This window comes from Rhinichthys klamathensis, unplaced genomic scaffold, assembly GCF_029890125.1.
Source record: "Rhinichthys klamathensis goyatoka isolate OS25496 unplaced genomic scaffold, OSU_Roscu_1.1 h1tg000240l_1, whole genome shotgun sequence".
In the NCBI taxonomy this organism is placed as follows: Eukaryota; Metazoa; Chordata; class Actinopteri; order Cypriniformes; family Leuciscidae; genus Rhinichthys; species Rhinichthys klamathensis.
The window spans coordinates 2380086-2395169 of NW_026606762.1; the positions used below are offsets into that span (position 1 = coordinate 2380086).

The 15084-nt window shown below is 39.5% G+C and overlaps 1 protein-coding gene and 1 long non-coding RNA gene across 2 annotated transcripts in view; one reads left to right on the top strand and one right to left on the bottom strand.

Annotated features, from left to right (window-relative positions):
* The window catches only part of pkd1l2a (polycystic kidney disease 1 like 2a), a 38353-nt gene that overhangs the window by 12397 nt on the left and 10872 nt on the right, over positions 1-15084 (top strand). Inside the window, exons 10-19 of the mRNA XM_056265746.1 lie at positions 1197-1380; positions 1484-1592; positions 2469-2601; positions 3735-4028; positions 4132-4277; positions 5937-6119; positions 6855-6992; positions 7082-7237; positions 7322-7446; positions 7556-7676. Of these exons, the coding sequence (XP_056121721.1) occupies positions 1197-1380; positions 1484-1592; positions 2469-2601; positions 3735-4028; positions 4132-4277; positions 5937-6119; positions 6855-6992; positions 7082-7237; positions 7322-7446; positions 7556-7676 (1589 nt within the window). The remainder of the gene's footprint in view (positions 1-1196; positions 1381-1483; positions 1593-2468; positions 2602-3734; positions 4029-4131; positions 4278-5936; positions 6120-6854; positions 6993-7081; positions 7238-7321; positions 7447-7555; positions 7677-15084) is intronic.
* LOC130100328 (uncharacterized) lies at positions 10903-11346 on the bottom strand. Its single transcript, XR_008808853.1, has 2 exons — positions 11204-11346; positions 10903-11116 (listed from the first exon to the last, which is right to left on the bottom strand). It is a non-coding gene; the product is annotated as an uncharacterized LOC130100328 (long non-coding RNA).

The window sequence follows — 15084 nt, forward strand, 5'->3', positions numbered from 1 at the left end:
CCTAAAGTGTGCCAAGAAAACATCCCCCACACCATTACACCACCACCACCAGCCTGCACAGTGGTAACAAGGCATGATGGATCCATGTTCTCATTCTGTTTACGCCAAATTCTGACTCTACCATCTGAATGTCTCAACAGAAATCGAGACTCATCAGATCAGGCAACATTTTTACAGTCTTCAACTGTCCAATTTTGGTGAGCTCTTGCAAATTGTAGCCTCTTTTTCCTATTTGTAGTGGAGATGAGTGGTACCCGGTGGGGTCTTCTGCTGTTGTAGCCCATCCGCCTCAAGGTTGTGCGTGTTGTGCCTTCACAAATGCTTTGCTGCATACCTCGGTTGTAACGAGTGGTTATTTCAGTCAAAGTTGCTCTTCTATCAGCTTGAATCAGTCGGCCCATTCTCCTCTGACCTCTAGCATCAACAAGGCATTTTCGCCCACAGGACTGCCGCATACTGGATGTCTTTCCCTTTTCACACAATTCTTTGTAAACCCTAGAAATGTGAGAATCCCAGTAACTGAGCAGATTGTGAAATACTCAGACCGGCCCGTCTGGCACCAACAACCATGCCACGCTCAAAATTGCTTAAATCACCTTTCTTTCCCATTCTGACATTCAGTTTGGAGTTCAGGAGATTGTCTTGATCAGGACCACACCCCTAAATGCATTGAATCAACTGCAATGTGATTGGTTGATTAGATAATTTCATTAATGAGAAATTCAACAGGTGTTCCTAATAATCCTTTAGGTGAGTGTACATTGAATATGTTATTGTGAAATACTAGCAATATATGTTGCTTGCAATCAGTTTAGTCTGAATACATGGATACTTTTGAATAGCCATCAGTGGAGAAAGATGCTTTTTGTCACGTCTGTTGTTAGGACAACCGATATTATCGAGGGTCGTCACCGTGATTTTGCAGAGCAACATGTTCCTGGATCAACGCGTTTTATTGATCCTGACCTGAAACAACATTCCTGTCCAAAAATGTAGTCCTATCCCTATCCCTAAACCTAACCCTGCCCATAAGTTATCCCTAAAATCAGAGGGAACACCAATGTAGAAGCACCTAACCCTGGTTTTAAGCCTAAACTTGACAAACTGCAAACTTGTCCCTCAAATCTGAATGGTTGATTGGAATGATGTAATGATTGAAATCACGTTCACACTTTCTTTCCCTTCTCTATATACAGTAGGTGACACTTGTCCCTGTCCGGATGAAGTGAGAGCTAGCGATTATGAGATACCCGAAGCTTGTCTTCCACCAGTATACAGTTTCTCAGTGTATACCGTAAATACCAAGTCAAATGGTTACATGCAAACTGGAACCACATGCATCACTGTGATTCCTAGGGAAAATATGAAGCTCACTCTTACGTAAGAAGAATGTAACCAATTGGATTAATTTGATCAAAATGTATTTTTTTTGTCATCTGTGCTACTTTGAAACCAGCCTATACTTTATCTCCTGTCTCTTTAGCTGTTCCAACTGCGCTCCAGTGAACGTTGCCGACAGTGTGAAGCTACAGGTGCAGTGTGAAGGATGTGAGAAAATAGTTTGGTACTTCGAGAGCAGAGCAGATTTTATTGTAAGTATTTTTATTTTGTGTTATGACATTAAACCTGTAGCTTTAGAGTGATCTTTCAGTGTGCTTTCTGAAAACCAATCCAGTTTTGCATATAATCCCTTCTGAAAAAAAAGTACACTTTAGCATGCTTTTAAAATAAGAGTTGACAAAATTAGTGTGAACTCAATGTAGTGTTTAACAGACACTTAATTGCATGTTAATTTGCAATTATTAGAAAATGTATTATTTTACATTTATAACAAATGCAGTTAACTGAACTTTAGAGTGCTTTTTCAACCCATGTAAGTACATCTTTATATGTCATTTCTTAAAATTACTTCTATATTTCGTTGAAATATGATGAAAGTATACTGCCGAACGCACTGACAAGCATTTATGGTAAACTAATGTTGTTTCTATTTAAACTTGTTTTTAAATGTAAATGTACTTGCACATTTTTAATGATAAAGTTGCATTTAAAATAAATATATGTAATATCAATTAACACATTACAGTTAAAATGATAATCAAGTACTTAACATGTACTTTAGCATGTTAGCCAACACATTAAAACAAGTGTACTAAACTAAAGCATGACAAAATAAATAAAGTAAAACTTTCAATTTGACATTATTACAAAGTGTACTTAAGTGTTAAGAAACATAGTCATGAAACCATCCTCTATTTAAATGGCCTTTTATTTAATTAATATTATAATTATAATATAGGCTACCATTAATATTATCTGAATGTATATTTTTTTAAATATCTAATGGTAAAATTTGAAGTATCAGTACAATGAATCTCACTTCTTTTTCACAAGTGACCCATCAGTCTTTTTAAACATGACACACTGTGCTTGGATGGTGTATTCAAATACAAATGACTTTCTTACAGAGTTTGCAAAGCCGCTGTTTCTCGGAGTCAGTGAAAAGGCCACTGATACAGCAGGCCGAGGGCAGCAGCTCGTATACCATAGAGAGTGACGTACTTCGGAAAGCAAAGCACGATATCACAGTGGTGGTTTATGGTAAGAGTCGCTTTACTTGTAAATTGTTCCCATTCTTCTGAGGAGTGGCCCCAAAATGACTGAAATCACACATACAAATGTATGAATTTCAATGCACAGATAACTACATATCAAAACAATTAGCACCTGCACATGCCATTTTTGGTTACTTCTACATAAATGCTGTTATAGTGATTTTAGTGGATGTATAAAGTCAGTTCTCCTCAAGTTCACACAGTTTTACTTCATTACAGTAACTATGAACATGTTTCACTAATTTTTTCAACCGTTCTCTTTTTTCAAGAGTCATTTTACCATTTGGAACTTTTTTTTTTGCTTGTAAAAATTATTTGTGCTGTCTTTAAATATTAAAAAAATGCCAGTTGTTTTGACATTATTATCTAATGCAGTGACATTCATACTTTTAACTGTGGCTTTTTGGGACCACCAAATTAGGTAACACCTTATTTCACAGTGTCCTTGTTATACGTTACATGTAAATATATTAAAAACGGTAGCACTTTATTTTACAGTCCTGTTCCCCATGTGCATATTATGTACGTAACTGGGTTATAACTAGGTACTAACCCCGAATTACCCCTAAACTTAACCTTAACCCATGTAGTTACCTTATATTACCAGCACTTTCGTAGGTAAGAAAACTCTAAGTACACTTAAATGCACATACTGTAAAATAAAGTGCAACCCTAAAAACATTAAATTATGCATAATTACATGTAACTAGTCCTAAACCAAACCCTAACCCTAAAACGCACATTCTGTTAATGACTACAACACAGTACTTATTTGTGTAATTACACTGAATGACACCTTAAAATAAAGTTATATAATATTAATATTTGGTCACACTTTATTTTAAGGTTTCCTTGTTACAGCGTTTAAGTACTGAGTAATATTAATTATCTACATATACTTACTATAGGGTTAGGATTAGGGTTTGATTTAGTGTTTGTTGCATGTAATTATGCATAATTTACTGCTGTTATTACTATAGTAAGTAAATGTAATATTTGTAACAAGGACACTGTAAAATAAAGTGTTCCAATATAAAGTTTTCCAAATTATTTGTGTGACTAATATTAATGAAATTTGAGAGCCCGATTGATTAATGCCAAATCTGTGTTTTCTCTTAGCTATTAAGGACAGCTTATCTGGATCTGCTAGATACACTGTTCCCATTGTTGGTGCATCCGTTACCGAGCCATCATCAGAAGTCCTTTCGCCTTTGCCGACTACAGTGTCTTCCTCTTCTCATACTACGGACAAAGCCCTGAAGCCTGTAACGCCCCCCGTCGTCTGGCGTCCCCCCTCCTGCATCATTAGCCCTCTCGTGGGTGATGTTCTCTCTCCCTTTAAGATCAGCTGCTCTGTGGATCCATCTTTCTGCAAAGCCAGGCCATGTGTGTTCTGCTTCAAAACTGCCCGTGGTGAGAAATGAGATTTTTATTCTAAATTTTGTCCGTCCTGATAAAAGTAAAATCAGCCCATGCATATAGAAGTTAACTCCTTGTACTTTGACCTATTTTGCAGGGAATTATTTTTACTGTGGCGCCGAGCCCACAGTGGAGTCGCTTTACCTCCCTCTAGGGAATGCACAGAACAACGACAGTCTGGAAGTGGACATCACTGTTAGGAACGCAGCGGGTGTTACTGCTGACACTGCCGTAACCACTTGGGTTTGTAGTTGAGCTTATTTGTTTATGAGCATCTTTTAAAAAGAAAGTAAAAAAAAAAAACACTTACAATTCAGCTAAATTAATTAAACAGATGGCTCATTCTCATATAACTTTGCCAGTAGCCCCTCAAACATGTAATAAATCACTGCCAAGTTTCAAGAAATTATATTTTTCCACTTCAGGCCCAAAATACCAGATCTGTAACGACTACACAGTGAGGGACCAGCACAGAGGATGAATATTCAGATAATATTACAAATGACCAACCCTAAATGTATGGCTTGTTTTAGTTTTTTATCATTACTAATCTTGACCCTAATTTAGCCCTGTCACACACAGTAAGTTTGCAATCTATGTACATATTTATGCTTGATAATATGATTATACTGTATATCTGAGTAAATTCTAGTATGTTATTCAGTTTTGTCTTGTAATAAATCAAACATTACAAATTAAAAACTAACCGAATTCCCTTTCAAAACATATTTTGTGCCCGCAATTGTACATTTAGTATATGCCTATTTTGTCTCAAGAAAAAAAAAAATCAGTAATGAACAATAATCATTGATTAAATTTTTTTTTATAGAAAGTAAACGATGACATTGTAAACCAATAAACTCAATAAATGCAATATTTAGGTCAACCAGTTATTTTTCTTTAACAAAATTCTTTTTTTTTATTTTATTAATATGTAATAGTGATGAATGGGAACATGCAAATTTGCAACAAATTAAAAATAAAATAAAATGAATGTTTATATTTTGTTTTGCATTACATAGTAATGTCAGGGTTTTGTCTTGTCTTAGTTTTCATTGTGTTCAGTTGCTATTTTCCTTCGACCCAGTTTTCCCATTTGTCTCATTGGTTCATCTCCTTCACCTGTCCCTTATTAATCAGATCCTTAGCTCCTTTGTTTGCCCTATGTATTTAAGCTCTCGATTTCAGTATGTCCCTTGTCCTGTATTGTTTATGTTACGAGGTTGTGTTTCTCCATGTTATTCTCCTGTTTAATAATAATAATAATAAAACCTTTATTTAACCAGGTGAGCACATTGAGAACATTTTCTCATTTACAATGGCGACCTGGCCAAAAAAGCGTTGAGGTACAAAAACATAAGTTACACAAGACAGAGTAGTACTCAATTAACATAGAAGAAGATTAATATACAGATCCGTAGAGCAAGTACACAGATCAGGTTAGAATGTACAATGGTCCGACAGTAAATTTGCTAACAGTAATTTGAAAGTGATTAACGGGACAATGGATTCAAGTTTCAAAGATTTTTGGAGTGTATTCCAATCATTAGCAGCAGAGAACTGGAAGGAGAGGCGTCCAAAAGAAGTACGAAGTAGTAGTAGTGTTTCTTGTGTTGGAAGTTATAATTAAAGAGTATTTAGTTTATTCCTTCGTCATGTTCATATCAGCCACATACCGTGACAACTAAACAGAGTGTAATCTATCAATGGATGTAGTATAAAGCCTATAATGATTTATTGTGTTTATCAAATGTCAGTACTAGGTTATGGGGACCATGTGACCATTACGTGAGAATTAGTCAGACAGATAAAATGAAAAGAGTGACATACAAAAAGAATGACAGCCAAGGCAGACAGAACGACAGAATTGTGGAAATGAAATTGTTGTCCATGATTTTCCAGGTAAAGGACACCAGTACCAAGCACACAGTTGAAGATCTTCAGGCACTGGTTTCCAATCAGGTGTCTCAGCTTCAGCAACAAGGTCGACTCACTGGGCCAGCGCTGGCACAAATGTTCCAGTCGGTGTCCGACAGACTGAATGATGCATCACTTGACGAACAGCATGACAGTCTCAAAAAAGAGGTAGTCTATAGGGAATATGCACATTCAGTTATGTTTTATTTTTATATTCCCAGTGTTTATTTTACCCCTCTGCCTTTAATTATTACATTATTTGAATAAATAATTTTTTTGCTGTGATTTTGTATATGTACATTTCTGAAATACATTCAATTCAATTCAAATTTATTTGTATAGCGCTTTTCACAATACATATTGTTTCAAAGCAGCTTTACAGAAAGTGCATTTCAGAAATGTACATAGAAAAAATACAGTTAATCATGTATTAATTCAGGGCATAACATATCGCCGGCGTTGAGTCGTCTCTTCACAGGCGTCCCGAGATAACAGCAGAAAAGCAGATGAGAAATAATTAGCATAGCTGCTGTTCATAATATTAATGCATTCGATCTGATTCAACAGTAGTATAAAAGGTAAGCATTATGTGAATGCTTGGCTAAAGAGATGCGTCTTTAATCTAGTTTTAAACTGGGACAGCGAGTCTGAGCCTCGAACAATATCAGGAAGGCTATTCCAGAGTTTAGGAGCTAAATATGAGAACGAAATACATAACTTAGACATTTACCTGATAACAGATCACTCTAAATTGTAATGTGGACTCTGTGTAATGTGGCATTTTCTGTAAAGCTGCTTTGAAATGATGTGTATTGTGAGAAACGCTATACAAATAAATGTGAATTGAATTGAATATGTTGTAATTCTGAATAACCAAATACAGTATGTCTCTTCTGGCTAAAGCTGAGACAAGAGATGTTGCTGAGTTTGAGTGTTGCCACAAGCTCCATTCCCCCAAAGAATCCAGCAGAGGTGCAGATGAGTGCTAATGTGGTTGCAGGCCTTACCACACAAGGCCATGAACTGACAGGCACTGCGCAGGTACTTTGAAACAGTCGGGATGAATTTAGACGGTAGTAATACCTTAGTAGTAACACACCTCTTTCCTAACTTATCCAAACTGGCTACAGTTACAGGCAAGTTCTCTGCTGACAAACCTCAGTAAGTCCCTGGTCTATTTGACGCTTTCTGGTGAGGAGTCCTCTGAACATATACTGCAAGCATCCACACCAATAATTGACGCTGTTAGTAACATCCTCAAAGTTTCCTCCAATACTTCTGAACAGGTACTACACAACACCCGAGCCCTGCTTCACGTGCTGATTTAAAACCATCATTCTTGACACTGTTTTCATTCCCCTCTGTTACAGAGTGAGATCTCCAGTCATTTACTAAACACTGTGGACAATGTTCAGAGTGCCTTGTTGGCTGGGAAAAAGGTTAACCAGCAGCCCACCATACTGAGCACTTCAGTTTTTGGTTTATATGTCAACAGGTAAGAGAATAATGCAAAGTAATTGTACAAAAGCACAAATATTAATTTTATGGGGTCTTTACATTGCAGCCTAAGCCATAAGACAATTCATTCTGCTGTGATCTTTCAGAATATCACCCGATGGTCTTCAGAAACAGCCCTTTAACATTCAGAAGAACAGCTCTGCCAGTTTCATGCTCCCATCTCTGGGCTCTGATGTTTTGCCTGCAGATGAACCAGTGGATGTACGGGTGAGTTGTGTGAATTTATTCATTTTGCAGATGCTTTTATACAGAGTGTGATAACACAAATGTGATTCATCCTAAGGAGGCAATAATAAAAGAGTCAACATAAGCAGGACACGGTTCAGTGCTCAATGAAAATATTTGTTTTCGTTTTTTAGCTGTTTATTGAATATTAAAAGGAATTTGGCTGGCCGGGTAGGGTTGTGAAGATCGTTCCACTAGTAAGGAACAGGGGACGTGAATGTTTGGGAAACATTTTTGTGCTTTTCTGTGATGGCACCACGAGGTGCCACTCAATCACCGACCTCAGGCTTCTGGAGGAGGGGATGTACATTTGTAAGAGGGAGTAGAGGTAAAGAGGATGCCTAGCCCATGATTGTTCTGTATGCAGGCATCAATGTCTTGAACCAGTAGCCAGTGAAGAGAGATTAAGAGAGGTGTAATGTGGGCTGTCTTGGCCTCATTAAAGTTCTGTAGCATTTGTAGAGGTTTGATTATACATGTTAGACATCCTGCCAGAAGAGCATTATAATTGTCTAGTCTAGAAGTTACAAGGCCCTGGATGAAGAGTTGTGCTGCATGCTCAGTTTGGAAGGCCCTGATATTCCTAATTGTTACGTCCCTGTGGTTCCGCGTATGTGTTTTCTTTTGGTTTCTCTTTCTCTGCTATCACCTTCTTAGGTGTGCGTCCTCACTCATCTGCTGTTGGCTGGGAGAGATGTCAATCATCATTACATCGTGACGTCATCTCCTTCCCGCCGCCTATCAAGTTCAACACTCGAGTTTAAAGGGAAGCGGGAGAGGAACGCATGTCGGCTTGCTTTCTTTTCTGTCGCTTTGCTTGCCGCCTTTGTGTTTATTTTCCGTTACAGATATTGTCCTGTTGTTTTTTCTTTCTGCCATGACGGCGTGTTTTGAGATTACCAAGTGTAATGTGTTCTGCCATGACGGCGTGTTTTGAGATTACCAAGTGTAATGTGTTCTGCCATGACGGCGTGTTTTGAGATTACCAAGTGTAATGTGTTTTGCCATGACGGCGTGTTCTGAGATTGCTAAGAGTAATGTGTTCTGCCATGATGGCGTGTTTTGAGGTTACCAAGAGAAATTCGGACAGGTAATATGTCACGTGACGTACACAAAGCAACACTTAGCAAACTCGATGTATACAAACCCCAGGTAGGGAAGTGAACGCCACCCATGGATGTTTTGTTATTAGTTAGAACAGCTAGAGAGGGCGCTTAGGCGCTGAAGATTACTGTCTTTTCTTTTCTTTTTGTTATTAGTTAGTAAGAGGTTGGGACTAGATAGTCGGAGTTTGTTTTGTTTCTTTCTTTTATTTGGCGTCACTATTTATGTCCTTATTCTCTTGGGTTGTTTATTTTTTTGAACTCTCAATCTGTTTATATTTTGTTTATTTTCTTGGTGTCCACAAATATATTTATCATCATTATTATTATTGTCCATCTTTTGCATTTACACTTCAAGTACAATAAACCGTACTTTATTTTCTTTCATAATACTTTGTTGTGTCGTCTCTTGCCACCTTAAATACACCATCTTCTGGTCACGACCTCAATGTTGCCCCTTTAAAGACCTTTTGTCTAAGGGTGCGTAACATTTAATGGGGGCTCGTCCGGGATCTTTAATCCCAAGTTAATTTAGTTGTGATCAGTTGTATGTGTGTATGCTAGTGGTGAGTGACGTTACGTTAGTTTGGCGGCATATTCATGCAGAGTAGTATTTTTGTACTCGTTTGCTGGTTGTGCATCATGGAAATGTTTAGCTTGCAGAAGTTCATTGCCAACCCGTCTTTTGAACAGATTAGTTCATGTAAGAAGCAAGATTTAGTGCTGATAGCTGATCACTATCAGGTTGTTGTGAGTAGACAAGCTCTTAAGAGTGAGATAAAAAGTAAGTTGATACAACGTTTAAAAGAGATCAATGTTCTTCCTATGTCAAATGCCGTGGGTGATGAGGAGGCTAGCGGAGGTGTTGGTGTGAGTGACGTTGCAGTGGCACATCGCAGTTTTGTGGATGATGAGGATAAGCGGAGCGGTAGAGCTGATGCTGAGGCGGAGGTGAGAGCCGAGGCTAAGGCCGGCTTGCCACCGTTTGATCCATTCTCTCCCAGTTCTGTTGATTCGAGAGACGGCGCGCGACTGAAAGTCCGCTTAGCCCGTTTACAATATGAGGCGCAGGAGAAAGCCGAGGCACGTCAAGCTGAGATAAATCTGCGTTTGGAAGTACGCAGGCTTGAAATTGAGGCTGAGACTCAGGTAAAGCTGCGACAGCTCGATCTGGACGCGATGCAGATCACTGCCAGTTCGGCTGCGCAGTTGAATCCAGGTCCGGTCTCTGATGTTCCTCCGCGGTCTGATTCATCCCAGGTAAGATTTGACATAAGTAAGCACATTGTCTTAGTTCCTCAGTTCAGAGAATCAGAGGTGGATTCTTATTTCACTGCATTTGAACGCATAGCTACTTCTCTTCATTGGCCTAAAGACGTCTGGTCTCTGTTATTACAGTGTAAATTGATTGGAAAAGCTCAAGAGGTTTGTTCTACTTTATCTCTAGAAGAAAGTTTAAAATATGACTTTATGAAAGCTTCGATACTTCGTGCTTATGAGTTAGTCCCAGAGGCTTATCGGCAGAAGTTTCGAGGGCATAAAAAAAATTCGGCACAGACATTCGTGGAATTTGCAAGAGACAAAGGAATTTTATTTGACAAGTGGTGCACAGCTAGCAAAGTGAGTGACTTTAATGAGTTAAGAGAACTTGTACTGCTCGAAGAGTTCAAAGGGTGTTTGCCTGATCGTGTTGTGGTCTATCTAAATGAACAGAAGGTAACTTCGTTGTCTCACGCAGCCGTGTTAGCGGATGAATTTGTTTTAACCCACAAAAATGTTTTTTCACTTGCACGTTCAGAGAGGTCACAGCCTGCTCCTGTGCAAACCCAAACGTTTCGTTCTAAAAACAGTCCACCTCGTGCTAGAGAGGATCGAGAATGTTTTTATTGTCACAAACAAGGACATGTGATCGCAGATTGTTTGACGTTAAAACGCAAGCAGCAGCCTAAAAGCGTAGGGTTTGTGAAAACTGTTAAGCCGACTGTTAGTGTGCCTAATGTGAGGAAAATTGATGACAGTTATCAACCTTTTATCTTGAAAGGGTTAATTTCTTTAAACGGAAATTGTGACGACCAGAAAGAAATAAGAATGCTCAGAGACACCGGTGCAATGCAATCTTTTATTGTGGCAGATAGATTACCATTGTCTGAGGACACTTTCTGTGGCTCAAGTGTGATAGTTCAGGGCATTGACATGAGTTGTATAACTGTGCCATTACATCGTATACATTTACAGAGTGAGTTATGTACGGGATTTGTAAGAGTGGCGGTACGTCCTTCTCTTCCTGTTCAGGGCGTTGATTTTATCCTTGGAAATGATCTAGCTGGAGGAAAAATCTTGCCTGTGTTAGAAGTTGTTGCAAAACCAGATGTGTGTAGTCAATCAGATGATGTGTCACATACTTACCCTGAAGTTTTTCCCGCATGCGCTGTCACTCGCGCTCAGTCGCGTAAAGTGGGTGATATGGTGGATTTGTCTGACTCTGTTTTTATCCCTCTTCTTGCTGGTGACGAATCATTGTGCACTGTTACGTCATCAAAAATAGATAAATCACAGTCAGAGAAAATGAGAGAAAATGTGTCTGACGCACCAGAATTGAAAATGTCCGTGTCACGAGAGAAAATTATTTCTGCACAGAAAGAAGATAAATCTCTCATTACTGCTTTTAATTCTGCTGTCTCTCTTGAGGTAGCTAAAAATCAGAAAGTTGCTTATTTTCTTGAGAATGAGTTATTGATGAGAAAGTGGTGTTCTAGCACAAACGATTCAGATTGGAATGTTGTGTATCAGGTGGTCATTCCTTCTCCTTATCGTCAGCATGTGTTATGTTTAGCGCATGATCATCAGCTTGCCGGTCACTTAGGAATTACGAAAACGTATGATAGGATTTTACAGCACTTCTTTTGGCCAGGCTTGAAGAAGGATGTTGCTCAGTACTGCCGTACTTGTCACACATGTCAAACTGTTGGGAAGCCGAACCAGGTGATTCGTCCTGCTCCACTGTTTCCTATACCAGCAATCGGGGAGCCGTTCGAGCATGTGCTCATAGACTGTGTTGGGCCGTTGCCTAAAACAAAATCGGGTAACCAGTTTTTGTTTACCATAATGTGCATGTCTACTAGGTTTCCAGAGGCAATTCCACTGAGAAAAATCACCGCACCCGTTATTGTCAAAGCATTAGTGAAGTTCTTTTCCACTTTCGGTCTTCCGAAAATAGTACAAAGCGATCAGGGCACAAATTTTTTATCAAGACTTTTTAAACAAGTGCTGGAGTCTTTAGAAATTTCTCACCGAGTTTCAAGTGCGTACCATCCACAAAGCCAGGGCGCACTTGAACGCTTTCACCAGACACTTAAGTCGATGCTTAAGAAGTACTGCATGGACACTGCTAAAGACTGGGATGAGGGGGTTCCCTTAGTATTATTCGCGGTAAGAGAGACTGTACAAGAATCTCTTGGTTTCAGTCCAGCCGAACTTGTATTCGGACATCAGATGAGAGGACCTTTGAAAGTTTTTAAAGAACACATTTTGACCACTGTTTCAAGTCCTCACACGAATGTACTGGATTATGTGAGTAAGTTTCGAGATCGTTTGCATACTGCTTGGTCACTAGCTAAAGAATCTCTAGGAAATGCTCAGAAAAGCATGAAGCGCAAGTATGATCAGAGAGCAGTTGCGCGTTCGTTTTCAGCCGGTAATAACGTGTTGGTGCTTTTACCTGTTCCAGGATCATCTTTGTCCGCCCGTTTCTTTGGTCCTTATGTGGTGAAACAGAAAATGAGTGAAACTGACTATGTGCTTTACACACCTGACAGAAAACGTAAAACCCGAGTTTGTCACATAAACATGCTAAAAGCTTACCATGACAGGGAGATGCCTGAGGTGAAAACTTCAGAGGAGACTGCAGGGCCCGCTGTCTCATCTGTCGCATTAGCCGTGGATCTGTTAAAACCTGTTGATATCTCGGGGGCTGACGAGGATGGGGTCGTGCTTCGCAATGCTCCTCAGCAGTGTGCAAGGTTAGCTAATTCCGAGATTTTAAAAGATCTTCACTCGTATCTGAATCATTTAACTCCTGACCAGAGAACTGACATTGTTAAAATAATATCTGATTTTAACTGTCTGTTTAGTGATGTTCCTAAACAAACAAATGTTTTACAACATGATATTGTTGTAAATGATGCTCGTCCTATTAAGCAACATGCTTATCGCATAAATGCAGTCAAGAAATCTGTTATGCGTCAAGAAGTGAATTATCTGCTTGAGAATAATTTAGCCAGGCCTAGTTGCAGTCCCTGGAGTTCTCCGTGTCTTCTCGTTCCTAAACCTGACGGCACGTATAGATTTTGTACGGATTTCCGTAAAGTGAACGCCGTAACGGTGCCAGACAGTTATCCGTTACCGCGAATGGAAGACTGTATTGATAATCTTGGGTCTGCTCGCTTTGTTACAAAGCTGGATATGCTGAAAGGGTACTGGCAGGTACCACTTACTCCACAAGCGTCAGATATCTCAGCATTTGTAACACCAGACAAGTTCCTCCAATACACAGCGATGGCTTTCGGACTCAGAAACGCTCCAGCCACCTTTCAGCGTCTTGTAAATATCGTCTTAGCTGATGTACCGAATTGCAATGCGTATCTTGATGATTTAGTTTTATATTCAGTGACTTGGAAGGAACATGTGTGCTTGTTGAGAACTGTGTTCGAACGTCTACGTGCAGCTAACTTAACTCTCAACTTGGCAAAGTGTGAGTTTGGTCGAGCGACTGTCACTTATCTGGGTAAAGAGGTTGGACAAGGCCAGGTACGACCAGTGGAGGCTAAGGTTACCGCTATTGCAGATTTTCCAGTCCCTACCACTCGACGACAGTTGCGAAGATTTCTAGGTATGGCTGGTTATTACCGCAGTTTCTGTAAAAACTTCTCAACCGTTGTTACTCCTCTCACCTCGTTGCTTAGTCCATCTAAACTTTTTAAATGGTCTGTGGAGTGTCAGAATGCTTTTGATTGTGTCAAAATGCTTTTATGTAATGCACCTGTTCTCGTTGCACCTGATTGTACGCATACTTTCAAGCTTGAGGTCGATGCCAGTGCTGTTGGAGCAGGAGCTGTTCTTCTTCAGGAGGATACCCATGGTATAGATCATCCTGTGAGTTATTATTCCCGTAAGTTTAATAAACATCAGCTTAACTATTCTACCATTGAAAAAGAAGCACTTGCTCTCTTGCTTGCTCTCCAGCATTTCGAAGTTTACCTCGGTTCCAGTAGTCTTCCTATCACAGTCTTCACCGATCATAACCCTCTAGTGTTTTTATCCAGGATGTACAATCAAAACCAGCGTTTGATGCGCTGGGCTCTAGTACTCCAGAATTATAATTTGGAGATCAAGCACAAAAAGGGTGTTGATAATGTTTTGGCTGACGCTCTTTCGAGAGTGTAAAAATATTGTCTGTTTTAACTTGTTTTTCACAAACAGGTTTGCTCTTAAGGGTGGGAGTGTTACGTCCCTGTGGTTCCGCGTATGTGTTTTCTTTTGGTTTCTCTTTCTCTGCTATCACCTTCTTAGGTGTGCGTCCTCACTCATCTGCTGTTGGCTGGGAGAGATGTCAATCATCATTACATCGTGACGTCATCTCCTTCCCGCCGCCTATCAAGTTCAACACTCGAGTTTAAAGGGAAGCGGGAGAGGAACGCATGTCGGCTTGCTTTCTTTTCTGTCGCTTTGCTTGCCGCCTTTGTGTTTATTTTCCGTTACAGATATTGTCCTGTTGTTTTTTCTTTCTGCCATGACGGCGTGTTTTGAGATTACCAAGTGTAATGTGTTCTGCCATGACGGCGTGTTTTGAGATTACCAAGTGTAATGTGTTCTGCCATGACGGCGTGTTTTGAGATTACCAAGTGTAATGTGTTTTGCCATGACGGCGTGTTCTGAGATTGCTAAGAGTAATGTGTTCTGCCATGATGGCGTGTTTTGAGGTTACCAAGAGAAATTCGGACAGGTAATATGTCACGTGACGTACACAAAGCAACACTTAGCAAACTCGATGTATACAAACCCCAGGTAGGGAAGTGAACGCCACCCATGGATGTTTTGTTATTAGTTAGAACAGCTAGAGAGGGCGCTTAGGCGCTGAAGATTACTGTCTTTTCTTTTCTTTTTGTTATTAGTTAGTAAGAGGTTGGGACTAGATAGTCGGAGTTTGTTTTGTTTCTTTCTTTTATTTGGCGTCACTATTTATGTCCTTATTCTCTTGGGTTGTTTATTTTTTTGAACTCTCAATCTGT